General features: G+C 37.1%; 1 protein-coding gene across 3 annotated transcripts in view; it reads right to left on the bottom strand.

Moving 5' to 3' along the window:
• Positions 1–1,027: 1,027 nt before the first annotated feature.
• Positions 1,028–22,074, bottom strand: part of LOC115728050 (187-kDa microtubule-associated protein AIR9) — a 29,568-nt gene continuing 8,521 nt past the window's right edge. For 2 of the 3 annotated variants that reach the window (XM_030658370.2, XM_030658372.2), the window contains 29 exons: positions 21,654–21,755; positions 20,160–20,392; positions 19,963–20,077; positions 19,167–19,287; positions 18,898–19,073; positions 17,703–17,838; positions 16,774–16,874; positions 16,625–16,672; positions 15,567–15,751; positions 15,335–15,452; positions 14,600–14,727; positions 13,318–13,486; positions 11,999–12,117; positions 11,702–11,870; positions 11,441–11,525; positions 11,199–11,272; positions 10,999–11,118; positions 10,674–10,869; positions 10,457–10,578; positions 9,881–10,088; positions 8,647–8,720; positions 7,814–7,952; positions 7,168–7,346; positions 5,552–5,707; positions 4,548–4,679; positions 3,212–3,270; positions 2,340–2,372; positions 2,130–2,261; positions 1,028–1,510 (listed from right to left, as the gene is read on the bottom strand). In XM_030658370.2, the coding sequence (XP_030514230.2) occupies positions 1,334–1,510; positions 2,130–2,261; positions 2,340–2,372; positions 3,212–3,270; positions 4,548–4,679; positions 5,552–5,707; positions 7,168–7,346; positions 7,814–7,952; positions 8,647–8,720; positions 9,881–10,088; positions 10,457–10,578; positions 10,674–10,869; positions 10,999–11,118; positions 11,199–11,272; positions 11,441–11,525; positions 11,702–11,870; positions 11,999–12,117; positions 13,318–13,486; positions 14,600–14,727; positions 15,335–15,452; positions 15,567–15,751; positions 16,625–16,672; positions 16,774–16,874; positions 17,703–17,838; positions 18,898–19,073; positions 19,167–19,287; positions 19,963–20,077; positions 20,160–20,392; positions 21,654–21,755 (3,806 nt within the window). In that variant the 3' untranslated portion in view covers positions 1,028–1,333. The remainder of the gene's footprint in view (positions 1,511–2,129; positions 2,262–2,339; positions 2,373–3,211; positions 3,271–4,547; positions 4,680–5,551; positions 5,708–7,167; positions 7,347–7,813; positions 7,953–8,646; positions 8,721–9,880; positions 10,089–10,456; positions 10,579–10,673; positions 10,870–10,998; positions 11,119–11,198; positions 11,273–11,440; positions 11,526–11,701; positions 11,871–11,998; positions 12,118–13,317; positions 13,487–14,599; positions 14,728–15,334; positions 15,453–15,566; positions 15,752–16,624; positions 16,673–16,773; positions 16,875–17,702; positions 17,839–18,897; positions 19,074–19,166; positions 19,288–19,962; positions 20,078–20,159; positions 20,393–21,653; positions 21,756–22,074) is intronic. The other variant, XM_030658371.2, reaches the window with a different exon arrangement.

The raw sequence follows: 22,074 nt of genomic DNA, 5'->3' as shown, positions 1-22,074 counted from the left end.
GAACTATATTAGCAAATCATTAAAAAGCTTAGAATTAAATTAGCCCAATTGAAAAGTTTAGAATTGAACTAGCCGTTGTACAATAAGTTTAGGACTTTTTGGATAATTTTTCCCTCTACTTGAGCCGACATAGTGATTTATGTACATGTTAAGTGCAAATGTCTTCATGTTAAGAGAATCATGTGCAGTGGCGTATTTGTAATATTCTAAGTATAGTGTTTGACTTTATTATTTATATTGAACAAAAATATCTAGGATTTGATGTTCAGCCGACCTTTCTGCATTCTTCTTCTTCTTCCGATCCTCCTCTTCTCTCTACTCAAAACGGTTAACATTTTCCCTAATATTTTGGGAACGTCCATCTTGGTTTTGAACTCTAGAATAACAATATGTCATCTGATGGGCAAAATAGGAAATTAAAATACTCCGGGTAATCGTCACGCAACTCCATAAAATTCTCATATGCTAGATTTGATTTCAATCAGATATAAATATTTACCATCCTACTTCACGGGTTTTTTCTTCACACGTCCACTGATCTTGCTTGACAAAAAGTAGATACATTTCTATGATCAGAAGTTTCTTAAAATATAATATATTCTAGTTATTTCTTTTTGCGATTGCATTATTCTCAATAACTATAACTTTTTTTTGTCCAGAACTATAATTATAAATTGAACCCAAGAACTTGTGATAAATCACGTGATTCACCTTAGACATCTCATATGATCATGTCTTGACTAACAAGACTTGTTATTGAGTAATTTCCATCATTTTACTTGTGATCCAAGAAAAAGGAGAACCGAATCACTGTCTCGTTTTGAAACTAGTTGACCCGACCCAAGTAAACAAGGTGATCCTTTTTTTTTTTTTTTTTATTTTTAATATTCTAAATTTTCTTTCTTTTGTTTTGGGTTTTTTTTTTTTTTTTTTTTTTTTTTCCTTTCTTTTTTCAAAATCTCCCCCCCCCCCCCAAATTTAAATTTTTATTTTCCCGCAAAAAAGAAAGTAGTTGTCTACATAATGATAGAGAAATAGAAATCAGCAACTATTACTGTGAATCTTGTTTGAAAGATACACACTGACTTTCAGCAAATAACTTTTAATATGATCACTGTCACCAAATATACAACAGGGAGACCCTCACTCTGTACTCAGTGCAACACAACAAACACTATTTAGACTCGAAAGGCAGTGCCAAGAAAACGGTAGGACATCAGAAAAGAACTTTCACTCAAGAGCAAGACGAAAGTTTGCAAGTAACCTGACAATTTCCAAAGCCCGGCTAAATGTCACACCAAAGCAATGAACACTATACAGTCGCCCATTATACTCATGTTTCTATTTTGAGTAGGGAGTGGAGAGATGTACTGTTGAAACGCTGCGCAAGACCCCGGATGACAAGGACTACTATGTCACGCAAGTGTCTGGACTGCACCATCAAATCTACTTCGTTCTCACTATCGACTACGATCCTAAGACGATGTTGGTCACTGCGGAAAAGCTCCACCTGTCACAGAAGATGCCTTTGTTATACAAGCAGAAGCATTGTGAAATCGAAAGCGGATGTGAAGAGGGAAAGGGAAGTGGCAGGCTTTATAATATTTTTTTATGGACTGGAAACTTTTTCTTAAGCTTAAGTAATAGAGAATCTAGAGATGGAATCTATCTATCATATGACAGTAATATTATTCTGCTTATACTCTGTTGGTCTCTACTGTTTGGATGACTATAGGGTCCGCATAGGGCTTTTATCTTGTTTTAAGTAAAGAAACAAGAAGATTTCAGAAAGTGGTCAGTTTGGTGCGGCTGCTTAAAGAAATTGTGTTGAGGACAGCACTGGACACCATCTAATACTTTTTTGATAGCTGGTTGTAGATAACTTGTTTCTTACCCTCCCAAACAATAGAAAATGGCATATTATTATCCCATCATAATCATCTCAGACCAATAGTGAACAGAAATCATTGAAACAGTACTCCTAGCAAATTGCAAACCGAAATTATCAATTCATCAGTGAGTGAAGGGTCACAAGTTGGTAGCTGGAAGGACATATGTGATGAGATTTATGGGCATTTTCTGATGCGAACATATGGTGTTAATACTAGCGTTCACACACTGAGACTTACATGGAAAGGAGGAGCATAGCTTCCACGAATTTCTGCGGTTGGAAATGAAGTCTTTGAACCTGGCTTGACAACTTTGACTCTTTTTCTATTGATCTCCAGTATTCTTCTCTCAAGACTTCCCTCACCAGGAACCTGTAACCAACTCAAATAAGTGTCTAGCTTGAAAAATCTCTTTCCCATGAGAGACATACAGAAAAGTAAATAAGATACCTTTTTCGGATTTCTGTCCTTGTTGCAGAGAACCTGCTTGCAAAGAGCTTAGTGTTATATCACCAAGATAAAGTGCAAAATGACAGTTCAATTATAAGAGAAATCAGGAAGAGAAATGGCAGGGTTCTTTGTTGTTTCACTTTTGATAGGCATCAGCTTGTCCCCAAACTCATTTCACATGGCCATACTTAAAAAGGATGCATACTGTTGTAAAATTAAGCACTAAAAACAAAAACCAAAGTTTCTCACACTTAAATCTGAAAAAAAGAGGAAAGAGATGAATATAAGAGAACATTTGGTAGACAATAGAAGTATGGTGTTACCCTCATATAAATAGTATTTTTAAGCGCCCAATTGATGCTTAATATGCTACTTAAAAAGCTACTAAGAAAAATCTCAGTGACATCCATGTTACAAATCATGATCTGTCACCTTTAGCCATACCATTGGACTTACACGTACACATGGTAATATACTTTCACGAACTACGAGATTGAGGCAAATAAGTTGCAGAACATTAACAAATCATAATTAGCTACTCTTAGGTTCAAATCCTACAGAGCGTGATTCCAGTCTTGGTTGGCTTAGTCCGAAAAATATACTGCTGGTTTTAAGAATAAGTGATTGCCCTTCTCCGACCCTTACTGCTCAACCTCTTTTTAGTAGAACTTATGATGTTGAGTTGAATTCCATCAGTGAACTAAGTCCTAAGAAAGAACTGTTGATCATCGATGCCCTGTAGTCCAAATGAACAGTACCTAATCTAGGACTTGGATGATGTTTTTACAAAAGGTCCTATGAGCAATTACTCCAGCAGGACTGAGCTAAGTAAGTTTACAAGTCATGAATCATCATAAAGCTAGAAGCATCACCTCAAATTTCACTGATCCAAGATCAAGCTTCTGCTTAACTTCTTTAAGAACATCAGGCTCTGCAATACAAATGATAAGGAAAATTGAGTATCTATGTTGTAAACCAGATAGATAGCTTTTGAAGATATCACTAAAGACAGAAACCAAAGGGCAACCAGCCAAAAGGAGGCAATGGCGGATGTGAGGGGCCAGGGAGGCCCAAGCCCCCCAAACATCATCTTGCAGGCACAATACCCAGTCTCATGAACTAATGTGCTGAGCGATTGGCAGATTCTATGAATGTTAAAAATGAGTCACCTGTTTAAAGGCTCATTTATATCTTGTCACGTCACTCAGTATATGGTATGACTATTGTCTCAAAGTGTTATTTTTGGCCACCCGATTCTAATTTACTTAACAAGGATTGTCATTCTTTATTAAGCATGCATTGTTATGCCATGTTTTTTCTTTATATCCCCACTAGCTACGCCCATAGTGTGAGGAACATGATACTCAAATACAACTATGTTCATTCATCTTTGGTTCTATGAGGGGAAAATCAGTAATTTTATCTAAATTTCGTCCAATGGTAATCCAATGGTTTTATATAGTGATGCAGATTGTTATTAAAAGGACATAAATAATTAAGAGAATTAAGTTACTTTTAATAGATCACTTAAGAAAGGAAACTAAATAAAGGATGGATGCTCCAACCACATACAACTAACTAACACCAATGAAGGAAATATATTAACTTAGATGCCACTTGCCATAACTCAAAACATCCATGCATTAGCCATGATCCTCCTTGGGAAATTTTCTTTTTCTCTCACTTTGCCCTGTTCCATGCCCTGAAGCAAAAATAAAATAAAATCCATGTTCTTTGTTTTCATATAGTTGTCTAATACACCATTCTCCATTATCTTTCTTGCTTCCTAAGTAATAATTTCATCAGCAAAGTGAGGAATGGTGTCTATCTTCATATCTCCCTAGTATGACTTTAATAGCTTTTTTGAGTCCCTATTGTGTTTTATCTCGTTTAAGTAGTTAACTTTCTTAATCACAAGCTCAATTTTAATATTTATTGAACTGTGCACATGTTCAAACCTTTACATTGATATGCCACAAATTACAAACTCAGTCAGCTATAGTCTAGCAATTAGGATAACCGAATGAACAAAAAGCATGGTAATACCATCACAGAAAACACATGCATACAATTGTAGACTTTGAAAAGGAAGAAAAGCCCAAGAAGATTCATAAAACTCGAAGGGTAAAAAGGTCATTTTCAGTAATATTCATCTCAGGCGGACAAAAGAGGTGCAGACGAATAAGTTAGGGATTTTGATTTGTTTACCAACTGCAATAGGCTCTGTAGATGCAGACACCGGTGGCCCCTCAACTCCATCGTCCCTTACAGGAGTGTAAATTACCACTAACCTGTAACCTACGTCGTCAACATTAGCTTCGTACATTCTTCCAGTCTCTCCTGCAACATAGGTTGACCTCCCAAATCACATACAACAAAAGTGGACGCAATACAGGGATAAAGATAAAAAAAAAAAAATTGATCCACTTGAACATACACATAGCAATTCTCTTCTACATAAGGAGCAAACTCATGTAATTCAAGGTGTCCACAGCCAGAGAGTGATGAAACTTTCAAGTTCATGAAATTGGAAAATGAATACTTCTATTATTTTCATGGATCTTCATTCTGAAGAGGGAAAAAAAAATCCTTAAAAGCTAGCATTGTTTTTTTTTTTTTTTTGGGCCAAAAGAAGCTTGCAGTTGTAAAATCCAGTAAGAACATGTGGCAGTTAAAGTTTGAGCTTATGAGGCTCATTTCTCGGAGTAGTGGCAATGCAAATCACCAATCGTTTTCAAGGTAATAATAACTCTAAAGCTAAAAAAGACACTTTTATTATCAGTACATTCAAAGAAAAGTGATTATGGATAGTTTTCTCAATGTAACATTACTTTCAGTTGTAATGTCCAAATTATTCTAAATATGCCAGTAATTTCTTATCCACACCCTGGTTCAGATCAAAATCTATGAACCTTCCCAACCTACAATGAAGCATAGGCCTTCAGTTTCCAGAGCCTTAAAGGCTTACCTCCATAAATCATACAATGCAGGTTACATTCTATGGAATCAAGAGTACATAGTGTATCTTTCTCCTAATGTGCATCCTCCTCTAATGCTAACACTTGCAACTTTATATCAAGAACAGATAAGGAAACCAGGTCTCTTCATGAGTAATTATAAGGGGACATATAACATTTAATGCTCGACAGACTTAATCATTAGTTTAGAAGTGAATACAAAGACCAAAAGAATTATTCATGGGGATGACATGCCTTGTATGGAGATAAGATCTGGACTTCCAACCATAGACCTTAGCCACTGAATCTTGCTTTTCCCTTCCTTCCCACCACTATATATTCCACGAACAGCATACAAATTTGTGTGGAAGCCCCTGCCCTCAATTTCCAGTTTATCTATTTTGGGAGAACCTGTAGATAGATGGCAGATAATACCATAAGAGTTAAAGAAAGAATAGGGATTTTCACATTGAAGATATCAAAAGATGTAACTTGAAAGTATAGAGAGGAAAGAATCCTGCACTCTAAAAGAAGCCAAGACAGGTACGAATTGATGAGTTTTTTTTATTTATTATTTCTCCAAATTGACCAGGGAAAAGTATCAGTAAAGCGGCTTTATAATCCTAACAAAGAATCTCAAGGACCATGGAAAACCAAAACAGGGTCGACATCATGTCACCAATTCCAAGGTGCAGAATCGTTTTACTATTAAGAACCATTGAAGTGCCTTAACATTAATTCATGAGAACACCAGAACACTTCTCCCAGCCCACAACTCGTAATATAAGCATGGACAACTTTACCTGGCCCAAAGTCCACAGGTTTTGACTAAGAATCTGGTTTGTCACCACCCATTTACTGTCAACAATTTCAGGTCTGTCTGTAGCAACGTGTGCTTTGTATTAGCTTAAATCTTGTGTCTTTCATAATCTGATTTTCATTAAATGCAAAGCAACCAACATCTTACAAAATTTACACATATTGAGATGTTCAGAATGTAGAAAAAGATGAGCAAACAGACCCTTCAAACTAATTTCTCATGGCAGTAATAAAAAGTGCAGATATTTCAACAATGTCCTCAACCGAAAGTTTGTTGTGGTTGTCACCGACAAGATACGAGGTGGCACCAGCAGCTTAAGATTAGTGACTCCCTTTCTCTTCTTTTCTCTATTTTTAAGCACTACAGTGGCCTGCCAAATCCTGCCTATCCTAATTTATCTGATGACTTTACCATATCTTATACCAACCTATCTCAATCCTTGTCATATACGCCAGCAGTCACCTAAAGCCAGAAATGAGATAAATGATCTCATCAACATCATTTGAGGGCAAAGCACAATTAAATCTGGATAATGAACGTACTATCTTCTAGGTTTTACAAATTGAAGAGGAACCAAATGGCTCCCCAATCTTTCAAGCAGAGCTATGATTATTTAATTGGCCTTATTATAATACTCGAATGAGACACTTGGTCTTTTCTTGGGCTTGAGTTGTCTCAAGAAGCCTTTATTTAGTTTCATTTTTAACGACCTGCCTTGATCCACATAGGTCAAGCAACAAAAGGAGTACTGAAGAGGTAACCTTTTGGGTGGATCTATACTTCATAATCAAATAATCGCCACACTCTGCGCCAATGTGGGCACTGATGCCACCGTCAATGTTGGCCCATGGAGCCTACAACGGCAATGGACAAGTAGGAAAAATCCCGCACTTCCAACTGTTATACTATTGCAATACCAAGTCCATGTGGGGCCAAGGCCCCAAAGAAATACTCAAGGTGGTTGCCCTCCTTCCCACACATCACACACACGCACATGCATTCAAAATCTCCACAATCTCAATACAGTTACTTTGGTGGAAACATGAGATACCTGGTAGAACAGGAGCAGTCTCAGCATATGCTGGTTCAGTTGATCTTCCAAATATATCAGTTACTATGCATTCACATCTTAGGCATCGACCAATATCCTCAAATCGAACCTTGTAGGAGCAGGACAACTGTGAAGTTAATGGTTCAAATGAGTCTCGATCTCCTGCCAATGAGCAGAACCTGCAGAAAACTTGAATGAGTAAATAATATACGATTACCCTAGCTCAATTGTACAAACATTAGTAACTTGGAGAGGATTCTTCGCATCCATGAGACCTCACCACTTGGAATAATGCAAAGCGATGAATAATTTTAAACTGGAATTCACTTTACCAATTAGAGCTTCAAAGTAAAACTTTCTTTTCATAAGAGTCCTGTTTTGTTTGATTAAAAGGTTTGCGTTGGTACGGCTCTTTATATTAATCATATGACACTAGAGAATGCAAATTCCTCTGAATTTACTTCGTATAGAAGAATTCCTCTCCAGTAGGAATTACATTCTCTCTTATGAAAGTTCCGACTGTGGGATGTAAACGATTATTGAGACATTTCTATAAGCAGGACAAGACACCACTGCCTAAACTACCATAGAATCTTAATTAATAGCACTAAATAAGTAAATTTGGGAGATCGAAGAGAGTAAATACCATTGATATTTGACATCCTTCTTGTATGTGCTCCATAAATGTTGTTGGGTTTCATTTTCTGGAATCACTTCGATAGCAGTGAGTACATCGCGTTCTATAGCCTTTCCAGTTAGAGCAAGCATCTGTACTTTCAGATCCTCTGACATAAATGATTAACAAATTTAGATTTGAATAAACTAGTTAAAGTATCATTGTTTCCAGGTAAGGCTTAGTTATTGTTGTTGTTGCAGTTGCAATTCAGCTCTCATTGTTTCAACTAATTTCAACACCAATGAACCCAGCATAATGATCAAGATTTAGCGCTTCCAAAAGTCAGATGTCTATGACATCAAAGTAGTATAACAGAACATATTCATGTCATGCTTACACAAATTCAGTTTTATGAGCGATTCAACTACCTGACGTCATCCTACATTCAGAGAAATTATACTCTCTGCCCTTTTTACCCTTCCACAAACAACTTATAATCCACTCTGCAGGTTTTACCAGACAGTCTTAAGTACGTTATTGCAATATACTTTTATATGATCAACTACTCAGTTACATCAAGCCCTCTGATTCTTATAAAAACTATGCTCCTTTGCTCAGATTTCACTATCCAGATGAATATCTTCCACTCCAATAGTGAGTGCCCATCCATTACCAAGTCAATAGAACTATGAATTACAATGAGATAAACTGCTTTTGACAGACAGAATACTCAAAATAAGAAGCACTTTACGGGCAAATGCTTCTGTAATTCATAACTAGTGGTCCTTCTCTCTTTTTTTTAATAAAGAAACAAACTAAGGGTCTTCTCATTGGCCAATCTAGATGCAAGTGGAATGGCTCACCAGGGAAGACAATGTCTGTCGGTTCAGACAATCTGAGTTCCCCAACAACAGAATCAGAACGAACTGGCATATATCTGTCAGACACAATTTGAAGATCAAGAAACAGACAAGAATTAATAAATCCATAAGCATAGCATTATATACTGCTTGGATTAGCTTATCACAAAAGAAAATTGTCCCTTACATAAACCAATATAAATTATGATAATCACAAGTTTAACCACAGCAATTGATAGTTCTAGTTAAAATTAACCCTTGGCAAGCAACAATCCTTAATCATAGGAAGAATAAAATGAGTTGACTGTCGGTTAAACTGTGACACAGATGTTTCTCAACTTTTGGAGGAGTCATGAGACAACAATTTGACTTAACTGGATGAATAAAGCTATCTCCCTAACAACTTCCATTATGTAGGCATTTCAGTCATACTTGGAGGCAAGGCAAAAGATTGATTATTAATAAATGAACATTTTCAAACTTATATAGCTGCATAAAAATGTATCAATGGGGAAAGACCAATAACTTCAAGGTCATATGAGAGACAAAAGCAAATGTCACTGTTTCTGAGACTCAGGAACAGCAGTGTCTGCATCTTTCTTTTATGCATTTAGGCAGAGCATATCTAGACTGAATTATGTGTGAAAGATCAAGTAACGGTCAGCTTTTATGCATTTAGGCAGAGCATCAATAGACTGAATTACGTGCGAAAGATCAAGTAAGGGTCAGCTTTTTCCGCAGTTTATCATGCACAACTAAGATTACCCAAGATTCACAGGATACTTTATCTTTGTAAGACACTCGCAAAACAAAATTATACAGGGGAAGATTTTGCTGAAAATCTTACAATTCAAAAGTACTAAAACCATCCGACTATCCGATAAAGCATAGAACTTGCAATGTACATCACATTAAATATTAAACCACGTTTTTAATATTCTAAGCTTTTAAATTGGAAATTGTTCGGAAAAATATTGCATTTTATTAAAAGCATGAGGCTCTGAATTCAAATCCTGCCCACAAGTGAGGTGGATGATATCATAATTAAATATTAAACCACACTTTCATCTAATAAGTCGAGCTTCCACAAATTTTATGGTAACCCTTTTGTCTGGCTCACTACCAAGCATTGAGAAATTTTGGTCAAGTGCTTATTTTTTAAGTTTCAGGTAAAAAGCATTACTTAGTTTACATTGAAAAAGCAAGTTAGCAAAATAGGTGTCAGCAAAAAACTTACCCGAATAATAGACGGCAATTGTAATCTGAATCTGAAACTTCATAGGTTTTAGAATTTGCGCCATTTATGAGATTGATAGTTCCCTCAGCATTTTCTCTATACCAATTGTAGAGACTAAACCCCTCATGTCCACCAAAATATTCTCCTTCTCCAGAATAAACACTCGAAGACAATTTCTTTATGCAAACATTAGACACCACGGGCAAAGCTGGCATAACAATTTGCAAGAAGATGTTCAGAAGTGATGTCCCATCAAACTGACAAAATGAACATTGTCATATGCGGGTAGATACAAGAGGAGAGCTTTATTGCACATTGTCGCTCAGAAAAGTGACAGTACCACTGGACTGTTTCTATTTCCAATAATGCTTGCAAAACAGCATATCATATGCTTATGCAAACTAAAAGAAAAGAATTTGCAATTTAATTCTAAGTTCAAATTTGTCGTAAGAACATCGGATGGGTGAAAATAAGAAAAAAGGAAAATGAAATGCTGCAAAGGGTTGAGACCGTCACTTTGTATCTCTTAGCATATATAAGACTATGTTTCTAAAATAATACTGGATGATATCCTACCAGGGGAAACAGGAGAGCTGGAAATTGCAACTAAGGGATGTCCACATTTCCCGTCTGCACGAGTAGGAAGCCAGTAGAGGGCCAAATATTCACCTACATCTGCAATTGATGGAGTGTAGGTTCTGTACAGGAGTAGATCTATCATCAATACCTACTCTACAAAATGAAATCCCGGAAGCACAACATTAATCACAGATTGCTGAGTCTTCGAACTTACAAGGCTCTACCACATTCGATAACACCTTCATGAATATTAATGATATCCAATAGTTCAGGCTCATGCAACTTGTCCTTGACCCGGAACCAGATATACTCCCCAAGACCTTGCATGCCACCAAAATAGGATTTTTTCGGGACTACTTCCTCATTCTCACAGCAATCAGGAATTAAAAGCTCCATCCCAACAGGATCCGCTGTTGCACCAAAATGCCAATAAGCAATACACGGGAGACATGATCAATTGTGTACGTCTCTGACAAGCGTTCCTCAGTGGGCAGTTATTATTCAATCATCTGAAGCAATGAAAAAACAGTAATGCTCACCCGGCCCAACAATATCAGACAGCAAGCTACACAGGTTGCCTTTCATTCCATCAATCCGCACAGGAGTGTAAACAAGTTCAATGCAAGCACCCACATCCGCCAGTGTCAAATCAAGGAAATCTGTCAAAAGGAAAAGAATAACTGACTGCATAATTTCTAAGGGCAACGTGGATAGCGCACACTGCAAAAATATAACTCACCTTCAGTGCTTAATTTCTCCTTAGCACCACTACCTCTCAACCTGAACCATTCAAATATGCAGTGACCTCTCTCCCTGAAAAATATAATGATTCTGTTAAATAACAACAACCACCAAGCATATCCCACTAAATATGGGTGACTAAGTGCATTCTGTCCTGCCATTGTACTCAGTCCTATATTAAATCTTCCACTAGAGTTCGGAAGTCTTATGAAATTACTGACAGATTCACATGCACCATACCCTCCACTATAAGAAACTGCAACGCTTAGGCGTTGTCCTTCTATCAATGATCCAACGAACTCTAGAGAATGACAAATTGGGGGACCTGCATCAAAACATTAACGCAAGATTAATGTCAACTCCAATAAAATCCTTGGTATATTGGAAGAATAATCCCATCATAAAATATTAGAAAATCATCACCCAGACACCAATCTGGCAAAAAGTATCTCACAAGGCTTAGACTTATTCAAAAATATAGAATGTAAGAACTCAACTAACCCGGTGCAACTGGGCCAATTTGTTCAGAAAGCACAATTGGCCCTCGAGCCCAGTCAGCTCTGACCGGCTCACAGGAAACAGAGACAAAGCAACCAATGTCATCAAATGAGGGCATGTATGATGCAGAAGATGCACCTCTAATTTCATATTGTGTGCCATCTGAGTTTGTCTGCATTAATTTTACATCTGTTACATAATAAGAATAAAAAGCCCCATACAAGGGATCATGCATAAAAGAAAAGAGATGATAGTATGTTGACTAGGCAAGAAAATAGCATTTTTTTTTATCAAAAGTACCCGGAACCATCTAAATATGGAGTCTCCTTCTTCGCCACCCCAATATCTCTTATCAACACTTAACAGATTTCCTTCAACTGCATCGCCAACAATTTGTAAAGAAAGCAATTTGGGACTTCCTGCATGGCAAAGTTGCATTCTTAATAACAAATAACAAAAGCACAAATAGTAACACCTCCTTAAATTCATCTATATACGTCACCAAATTCAAATGGTAAATGATGAATGCTGCATTGAATTTGGATGAGCATAAAGAGAACAAGACAAAAACATATTTTTATATTTACCTATAAGTAATGATGAATCAAAGGTTAAATCATATTTAAAACAGAAAATATTTCTTTTCATGTTCAAAAAAATGGAGGAAAATTCATTGATGCTTAGAAAAGGTTGAGGCAAACAAGCCCTTAAGGATCCATTTTCAAGAGACACCACTATGACATTACATTAAAAGTCTTACATCTGTTCATTTATCATGCACCATAAATCCTCTGCCCATTTAAAATAGTTTAACAGCCTTGGCAAGAGCCCTCCATAGAAAGAAATCGGTAATTTCACATTTCTTAAACGCAATTTGTTTATTAAAGCGGGAGGATACCAGTGAAAGAATCTGAAGTATTGAAGGTGATCAAAAAGGACTAGGATGCTGTGTTTTGGAAGGAAGTAGCAGAGCTGGATAAATAACTCTTCCTGTCCTTTAAAGGGTTAGACAAAAAACAGGTGCAGCATCCGATGTGCAAATATTGGATGATGAAGGATTCTGTCCCAGGTCAAATATTGCAATGGGATAGCATTGGAAATTTAAGGACGTGAAATTGATAAACGCTCCATCTGTCCTTGAGCAGAAGTAGGAGTGCAAGTACTGGGTCATGAAGGATTCTTTTGCTGGTCATATTTTGCATTTTGATAACATAAGAACATTAAGGTTACGAAATAGATAGGACTCTTCGCTTTATCTATCCTAAGCAGAAAGATGCTGCATACCCTATGCAAATATTGGGTGATTAAGGTTGTGTTGCTAGTCAAATATTGCTTTTGCAAGACATAGAAACATTAAGAATGCACAATTGAAAGAATAATGCACTGCCTTTGAGGAGAAGTAGATGGACGTAAAACCAACTTCGCATGAAAAAGAATTCAGACACAAGACAATTGTTATTGACACAGGAATAGAGTGCTTTATTAGGGTACTGCTTCTCATGCCAAATCACCACCCTCTATGTATTACTGTTTACACAATTGCTAACTTGTTCCGTTTAAGGGGCCGGTACCCTTTGGTCCATTGAGACGGTTTTCCATGATTAGAGATGACAACCTACCTGGACGTATGCGTTCCTGTCCCATGCAAGTTCTTGGTTCACCAATGACACCATCATCACGCACTGGTGTACATTGGAAGGAAATGAACTTGCCAATTGCATCTTTAGATATGCAATATTGAAGAAGCCCTGAGACCTCAGTTACTAAAGCACCAGAGTCAGACTCCGTCTGCAGATTGGCAGGCACATGTTAGCCCCAACCAGCATTTGTTAATACACATACCAAACGTGAAGAAGATGTACTAAATAATTGAATTACGCATTCTCTCCCTAAATTCCATTCAGAAAAAGGCAAATTTCCTGATATTAGCAATTTCCAATTTCATGTTCAACTACCTTATCACGAAGCCTCAAACAGCAAAACGAATAGCATAAAACAAAAGTTAGAGGTTTCTATAAATTCTATTGACAGTACAGACTAAAATTCAGTAAATACTAAACCCACGGCCTCAAAGAAAGCATTTGTTTTCTGAAGCTACATGATGACAATGAAGCCAAATATATATAATGACTACTTAATCTTTCTCCATATCACAATAGCGAAAGGCATTCTTTTTTGTGTTAATTACAATGACACCTCTCAAATATATGGCAGGAAGACTTGAAATTAGCGACTTAAACTATCAGGGTGGAATTGTCCCCGTAGCCACCTATCTTTTTATCGTCCTAAAAATCACAAAAAGGCTTTAATTTATTAATCATTGCATCAGTCAGATTGGAGTTTTCAACATAGTTTCATTCCTTGGAAAAGGTCACACTCAAGAGGCACTTTAGGGATATAATTTGTCAGCTGACAATTAGCTGACAATTAGCTAGCAGTTTGTAATTTTGACCTCATAGTCAGACAACCATCTGTTGATTAGTTTATTGTTGCTATGATAGGTCCAGTATTGTCAGGATTGAACCATTACAGGATTCATGAAATACTGCATATTCAAGTGGTTCAACCGTATCACGCAGTTTACAGATGACTGGCTTCCCATTGACCACTAACAATTTAACGCCGTTCAAAAGACCGTCATACATAAAATACTTTACCTTCTTTTCACAGATGGCTTTTGCAATGGATATTACATATTTCAATTGAACGTTATGATTCACTGTTATTGTGATTGAGCCAGCCATGATCTGAATCTCCAGTAAACTCAATTAATTGATAAACAACTTAATGAGAGTATTCCAGAGAGAACACAGACGCTGGGAGAAATCAGCCTACCGTATTGGATACAGAACTTCAATAAAGACAGAGGTGGAGTACACCCACGAGCAAGATAACATTTACCTCATGAAGATACCACTTGTAGATACTTTTTCCTTCATGGCCCCCAATATAACCATATGATGCTGTCAGTATCCCACCTTCCATATAATCACCAGTGATAGACAGAAAATTCAAGCTAGGAGGAAGAGCTGCAGTAAATATACCAATAATCAGGCATGTTGGTAGAGTCAAGTTGCTGAAGAGTTAAAAAGGAAACTCTAACAAGACTACATAAGTCATCTGACATTTAAAAAGAAGGCGAGGTAAATCAATAAGAAGTTGGCTTTTAGCTTTTCAATAAAGCAACCTTCTTGTCGCCTCATTGTAAATTATTTTTCATTATCCATAAAAGAATACATAAACTTTGTATGCTCCAACTCATGTGGCACTAGAATTCAGAAAATCTCAGAGAAAACCTGGTAAATACTATCAGAAACAAACACAGTTGTGCAGATTGTCTGAGACCAATCAATTTGATAGCTCAAAGACATATTTATTAAGGCATGCTGGTTGTGGAATAGATGCTAATGAACCACAAAATAGGTTGAGACAACTAAAGGCACTTCCGTCGCCAAAAAAAAAATTTAAAGTTGAAGGGCTCAGCAATAGATGCAGCACCATGAGATTAAATACAACCAGAAGAACAATATCTACTGAAGCCAGATAAGTTTATTCATCCTTTAAGGAAAACAAAAAAGAACTGAAATAAGCCAACAAACTATTTTTGTATAATATCTTCTCGGACATATAACTTACTCTCGACAGCTCTTTCAGACACAACATAAGCTGGTTGACCAGATTCACCATCTGGAGTCATGGGAATGTATTTTGCAACTATGTGATATCCAACGGCCCCCAAAGGTATACGGAGTGCCTAGAAACAGGAAAAGGCAAAGTAAGAATTTTCATTGAATAACCGACCAAATAGATGTATGAACACAGCCAAACTAATCATGCATATGATCTCTCGAAACAAAGTATAATTCACCTTGGCAATTTTTGAAGCACTCATTGCTTCTAGACCATTTTCTCCATCCAAAATTGGAGAACTTGTTTTGAACCATTGCACTCTACTAGAGGCTTCAGTTCCCCCAGTAACATAGCCGGTAACTGTAATCTTACTATTCTCTCGCAAATCACCAATTATTTTAACTTGTGCCACTTTGGGGGGAGCTGAAATTTAGTCAAGGTAGAAGCATTAGAAATAAAAGAAGCCAACGGTGTAGAACAACATTAGCTCCACTGAGAACATACCAGCATGGGGGTCAAGAAAGAAGGTTGTTTCAAAAAAGTTATACGTGGACATTGACCAGCTACAAAGACAATACTTAAAAGCTCATGTCTGCTGAAGTGACAAGAGATTGAATAAATCCCAGACACTTCACTGAAAGAGGGGGGCACCTCAAAACACCCCTGTTGGAATTGGCTCAATTTATCCAGATGAAAAACTTCCTAATGGGTGATTGGCAAAACTTGCTGAACTATGCAAGGAAAGAGAATCACTGTTGGCTGCCCGACAGAAGACATATAAGACTTCCACAATCTTTATTTTTTGGCACCTATTGAGTGCAGCATATTCGCAGATGCATCCATGGATGCACAGACCCTTAAACTCATGCCTGCCAATTGCATCTACTAGTTGTTCTTGGATACATGAGTCCTAGAATAACTATAACCCACAATATGGTACAAGATCTGTTTATTTTCTTTATAATCCGGAAAAGGAATAATTATTGTTCAAGTCCAATCACATAAAGCCATCTGTTACGCTATTAGAATCATATATGGTGCACTTTTCATAAAGATTAGTCCAGGATTGAGGGTGCATTGTTACAAGGATACATAGTTGATAACTCTTGCAAGCAAACAAATGTAATCATGATACAGCTGGGTCTCAACAGCTGGCCCAGGATTCATTGGGCAAACATTGTCAACAGCCTTATCAGATGTACCATGACAGATTGTATGACTAAAACAAAAACGACATTTTGGGAGAAAGAACATACGACAACATTTGTCTTAAGTATTAGAGTCAATCAAAGTTACCTCGTTTTACTTTAGGGGAAAACACAGAAACCGATTCCCCTTCTTGTCCTGAAAATTAGCAACTGCTTCGTCAGGAAAAGAAGAAATAATAAGATGCAAAATGAGTAAAAACCATAACAATTATTTACTTCAGTGGCAAGTGGACCCACCCTCAAAATTTATGGGAAAATAGACAAAAGCCAGTCTTCGCCCAACATCATCCTTGGTCAACGAGTACTCTGATGTTCCTCTGGACACCAACACAAAATCTCTGGGAAAAAGATGCAAATGAAAAAGATTATGTCAGAGTCATTTCTAGAATCATGTAGCATGCACAATGACAGCATAGTTAGACTAACTTCAAACTTTTAACATAGTTTTTGGCGCCATAATTTTTAGGTTTGGTTACGCATTGATTTTCTCATGCCTCTTCAGAGTGTTGGGAAGCTGTAACCATAAAAAATATTCTGACTATAGGTTATTGTGGAGAAGCGTTAAAGCAGTGCTAAACCATGCTGCCATCAACCTAAGCTTTAAGATGAATTGGCATGGCCCAAATTCAGGTGTTGGAATCTCTACAACTCACTTGCCTCCGCATCAATAGTCACTTTTACACTTTAGTCTCCAGCCAAATCCTAATTGTGCATCAAGGGGAGTCATCATAGCAATTAATTATTAATCATAACTCCTCCTATGACCTTAATTTATTGAACATATTGTCAGTGGTCCAGCTTAATATCAACAAAACAAACAAGTATGAGTATATGTATGTCCTGACACAATATTTTGTGTACTTCCAATAACAAACCTTAAAATTTGCCGAGTAGTGACTAAAACTTTCAAGGAAATAGACTACAGCACAATTTTTTTTATAATCATGTTTGATAATTTGATAACAATGCAAGGACTTTAATGCTACTACTAAGAATACGTATGTAGAAGAAGATGAAAAGAAAATAAAAATGAAATGCTAAAAACACAATAAGTAACAGATTTAACCTACAATCTCACAAAGAGATGATTAAAAGAATGTGTTGCAAATTCAGAAATTTGTCCAGCGGAAAGGGAATAAATGCACAAACGGAATGGTTATACTAACCCATTGTCAATGCTCTCACGAAGCCACTCAAACATACTCGGACCCTCATGTCCTCCAAAGTAGTCTCCAACTCCCTTTATTGTATTCCCTTCAACAACCTCTCCAATGATTTGAACATTATTCACTGATGGAGGAGCTGCTAGAAGCAAGTATTGGGATCATTGCCACATATCACAAAGATTTCTATGTGCTCACATGAAAGTACAAAGACCAACAGAAGAACGGGAAGAGATATTGTGACTAATGGAAAACTAAACTAAAAACTTCCAAGGGCAGACACTTAATAAAAGAGCAAGAAAAACATAAAACAATCACTGGTGTATAGAGAGAAGCGAAATAGCTCTTATTACATGTCACCTGCAAATTATCTGGTGCCTAAGGAAAGAAAGGAGGAGAAAAGGGAATAAAATCCACTACTCAGAGATTTTCATGAGAATACAAGAGGGGCTTTGTATCCTTCATGCAAATGCTATCGGGACAATTTACCCAGTTGTAAAATGAAAAAGGAATTTTCAACTCAATCAAGTTGGACAGTGTTTCACTGCTATAGGTTTCTCGAAACGCATAGAGCTTTTTCCTTTTCAGTGGGGGAAGTGAGATCTAAGAAAATGAGCAATTAAAACAGGTGAAAATTTTGGAATATGCTGTTGATTGACAAGAACAGCATAATCAGGTCCATGACTGCCAAAAGACCGATCTTCAAGGGAGGATGCTCCATTTTTAAGACCAAAACTACCGACTTACTTAAGCAACACTTCCCCTTATTTTTAGCAATACCGCTAGAAATGATCAACAATGGTAATTTCCTCCTCAATCAATACTTTTAATCTATACGTTATTTGTTTGGAGAAGTAACTGCTTTTACCGCACTCTATTACTTGTCAACGAAAGAACATCAAAATAAGAGTAAAAAGGAGAAATGTCATTGATGAATGTGACTCGGGCATAGGTTTAATTCATCGATCAAAATGCTCAATCCCTCAACAAAGAAGTTTCCTTAACATGGCATCCTCATTCTTTAAAGATGCCACACAAACATGCAGATTCAGCATAAAAATCAAAATCAAATGTTAGTTCAAATAAAGCATCCTTGTCAAAAAAGAAAATTAAATAAAAAATGGCAAAGTCTAATGACAAAATAAGTTCTAAGACCAGAACTTATAAGTTTTACGCAAACGACTACTATCATTTCCACCTGCTTTGACGAAGTCAGTGTACTTATACTGAGGCTCTCCTTTGGCACCTTCCTCTGTTACAGGTGTGTACATAAAAACCAGACTTGTGTCAACGTCATCCAGCGCCAACTGATACTCCTCCTCCTCTGCCCCAGGTATAACTGTTGGACTGCTGTTCCACTTTCTTCTTAACCAACTGAAAGATTAAACATCTTTCAATTTCTTCAGACACTATCAAGCAGGCAGGCACACACAAAAAATCCTGCGTGCACTCAAGAAGCAAACTCACCTGGCAACACCTTTTCCCGGGATTCCACCACACCAAGCAACCTTTGCATGGCCCCTAACTACATGTCCTTCCACCAGCTCACCATGCACTTCAAGGTCAACAACCTTTGGGATTTTACATCCTATTGAGAGGACACAATGAGGAAGGGAGAACCTTAACAGGCTAGATATATTAAATGAATCTGTCATTCCTGAGTAGCTGAACATTCTTCATTTCCCAGGTAAGACAGGACTCAGTTCGTCAGTCAAGGAAAACAGAGAAAAACAGATGAAAGTGGCCATCAATGTTCCAAGCAGAATCGAAACATAAAATAGAATAGTTGTAGACATTAGGCGGAAATGTATGTCCTGATTTAACACAGCAAAATTTAAGTGCCGAAGAAGCTGTATGAGATAATAGAAAGAGGTAGAGTCATGCCAACAACACTTCACCGAAAGCTAAGCAGTTAACTTCAAATATTCACTGTAACAAATGAAAAACAAGCCATTGGAAGATATCTCAATTCTTTCATGAATATCCTGGCAGGAAAAGGAAATAGAAAAAGAGGCCCATATGCAATTGATCAATATTTCATTTGGTTTCCAAAATAAAAAACTGAGTGAAACAGTGAGACAGTGAAACAATAATTTAGTTTCCGCAATAAAATTGATCAATTGCACACGAGATGATAATATCTGCTGATTAGGCTTGTCAACTAATCAATAAAAAACTGATCAATATTTCAATTGATCAATATTGCCTTTCTGCAAAGATACTTTCCCAAAATGAATGGTTCCAAACAAATGTTATACTTTACCTGGTGAGACCGGTGAAGATAGGGCAAAAATAGGAGGATATTCAGTTTCCCCCAACGTAGGAGTGCACTCCACTTTCAGTATTCTACCAATGTCCTCATTCTTTGGCCAATAAACCTGACCAGTCATAGAAAGAGCTTAAAAAGGAAAGAATGAGAATACCATCAGCCAGCATTAAGAAGCTTAATAAATATAACACCTCCTCAGTAGCATCAGGAATCATGGTAAAATTCGATGGTGTTCTCTCTCCAACAAACCACTGATATTTCAATTCTAACTTCTGGTCAACAGTCAGAGTGCTGTCTTGAACAAAGGTGAAGTGGCAGTGGCAAACATCTTCTTCGAATGGTCGATCAACAGAGGCTTCTTTGAGCAGGTAGCCTGGAGGCAACCGATCCTTCCATTGCTCCAACAGAAACCGAAATGTTGAATCTGCTCATGGGAAAATACACTTCATCAAGAATTGAAGGTTGCCTAAACTAAGAAAACCAAGATATAGTGTATTGAACAATATGCACTAGCAATAAAGATTTAGAAACAACCAACTTATTTGTCTTGTTTCACCTTGATATCACAATGAACGGAAATTTAGGTGCAAAATTAATCAACACTGATGATTCATCCTCTTATAGGAAGGATGGCAATCGTATCCTTTCACAGCCATTCCCAAGGATAAAGTCCATTAGAGAGAAGAAGCTAGTACTTAAGGAAAACAAAGCCACTTTCTTTACTAGGAAACTAGCACAAAACAAAATCTGGATTCCACAATTTGAGAGAAACTAAAGTCAAAAAACAGCCTTTGTTGAGGCAAAGGAATCAAAAAGTCTCTGTCATTATGCAAGTGGAGAGGCTATATGGATAATTTCATCAATGGGCATTTGACGGAAGCCAATCAGAAGGGCTATCCAAGATTTGCATAGAAATGTGTAATGGGGTTCAAAGCTAAGACATTTCCATTTATCTTGCACAAATATCTTTTTTTGGGTGTGGCAAGAAGTGACTGAAGAGCCTACAAGGAAATTGAATTGATTTTGCTGTTGCCAAGCTCACATGGCGCACAAGAATAACACCAATAGAGACTCCATAAAAGAACATCCCTAACAGATCCATGGTTTACAAACCTAATCAGCAGATAGTTTAGTCTGCGACAATAATAATTATAGAGTGCAACATGCATAGTTAATAGGTATGGAAATTTATTTCAGGATACTAGTTGGCATTCTCCTAATGTCTTATAACAACTTAGAAAGAGAGGGGAGAAGGAACCTATTCGCCGGATCTCATATTTAATATATAGGAACATCTCCAGTTGTGAACCAAAATGTCATCCACCCGAAGCAAGAATATGTAAAGAAACATACAAGTGCCATCCAAGGAAAACATGTACTTTAGATGGAGAACTGCGCCCATCTTGCAGAGCCATTCCCCACGTTCAGTAGTATCAGAGCATGGTTAAAAAAGATGGTACTGAAGACTGAATATCATATGGATATTATTGGTATATCTCGTAAGTGAAAACATGCGTGCAATTAATGACCTTATTATCTTTGCTTAGAGAGCGATCCAAACACATTGGGAGGAGTTACTTTTTACATAAAAGCTCAATCCCAAGCCAACATGTGTTTACAATAATCAATTCAACTGACGTTCTCAGAATAAGACCTCCAAAAAGTGCGCTATCGAGAAGCCATACCAGCCGCATGATCTGGGCGACAGAACTCCCATCCATCTCTGATGCACAAAGCTGTGACTTTGGGATAACGCTTTGCAAGTGCCACCTCCTCACGTGAAAGATCTATTGCCAAATCATATAAATCAGTCCAACAGGAAAAGCAAGAAATTCAGTACCTAAAGCATTGGCTAGTTGATCCCAGAAAATAATAAATTGACGGTGAATGAAAATTTAATGCACAGAATCCACCCCCATCCACAATCTATTTAAAATGATAGAAAATTGTGCAAGTTTGAGTGCTTAGGTTGAGTAGCCTGTTGCCAGCCACCAGACTCCCTTCTGGTATCTCCACTATATCTTACACTTAACTGACTATAAAAGAAGCCTTAATTGCATTTATTTGAATATAAACAAAGTAGCTCTTACATTAATGTCATCTGGA

This window comes from Rhodamnia argentea, chromosome 3 (assembly GCF_020921035.1).
Source record: "Rhodamnia argentea isolate NSW1041297 chromosome 3, ASM2092103v1, whole genome shotgun sequence".
NCBI lineage: Eukaryota > Viridiplantae > Streptophyta > Magnoliopsida > Myrtales > Myrtaceae > Rhodamnia > Rhodamnia argentea.
This window is presented reverse-complemented; position numbering and strand designations above follow the sequence as displayed.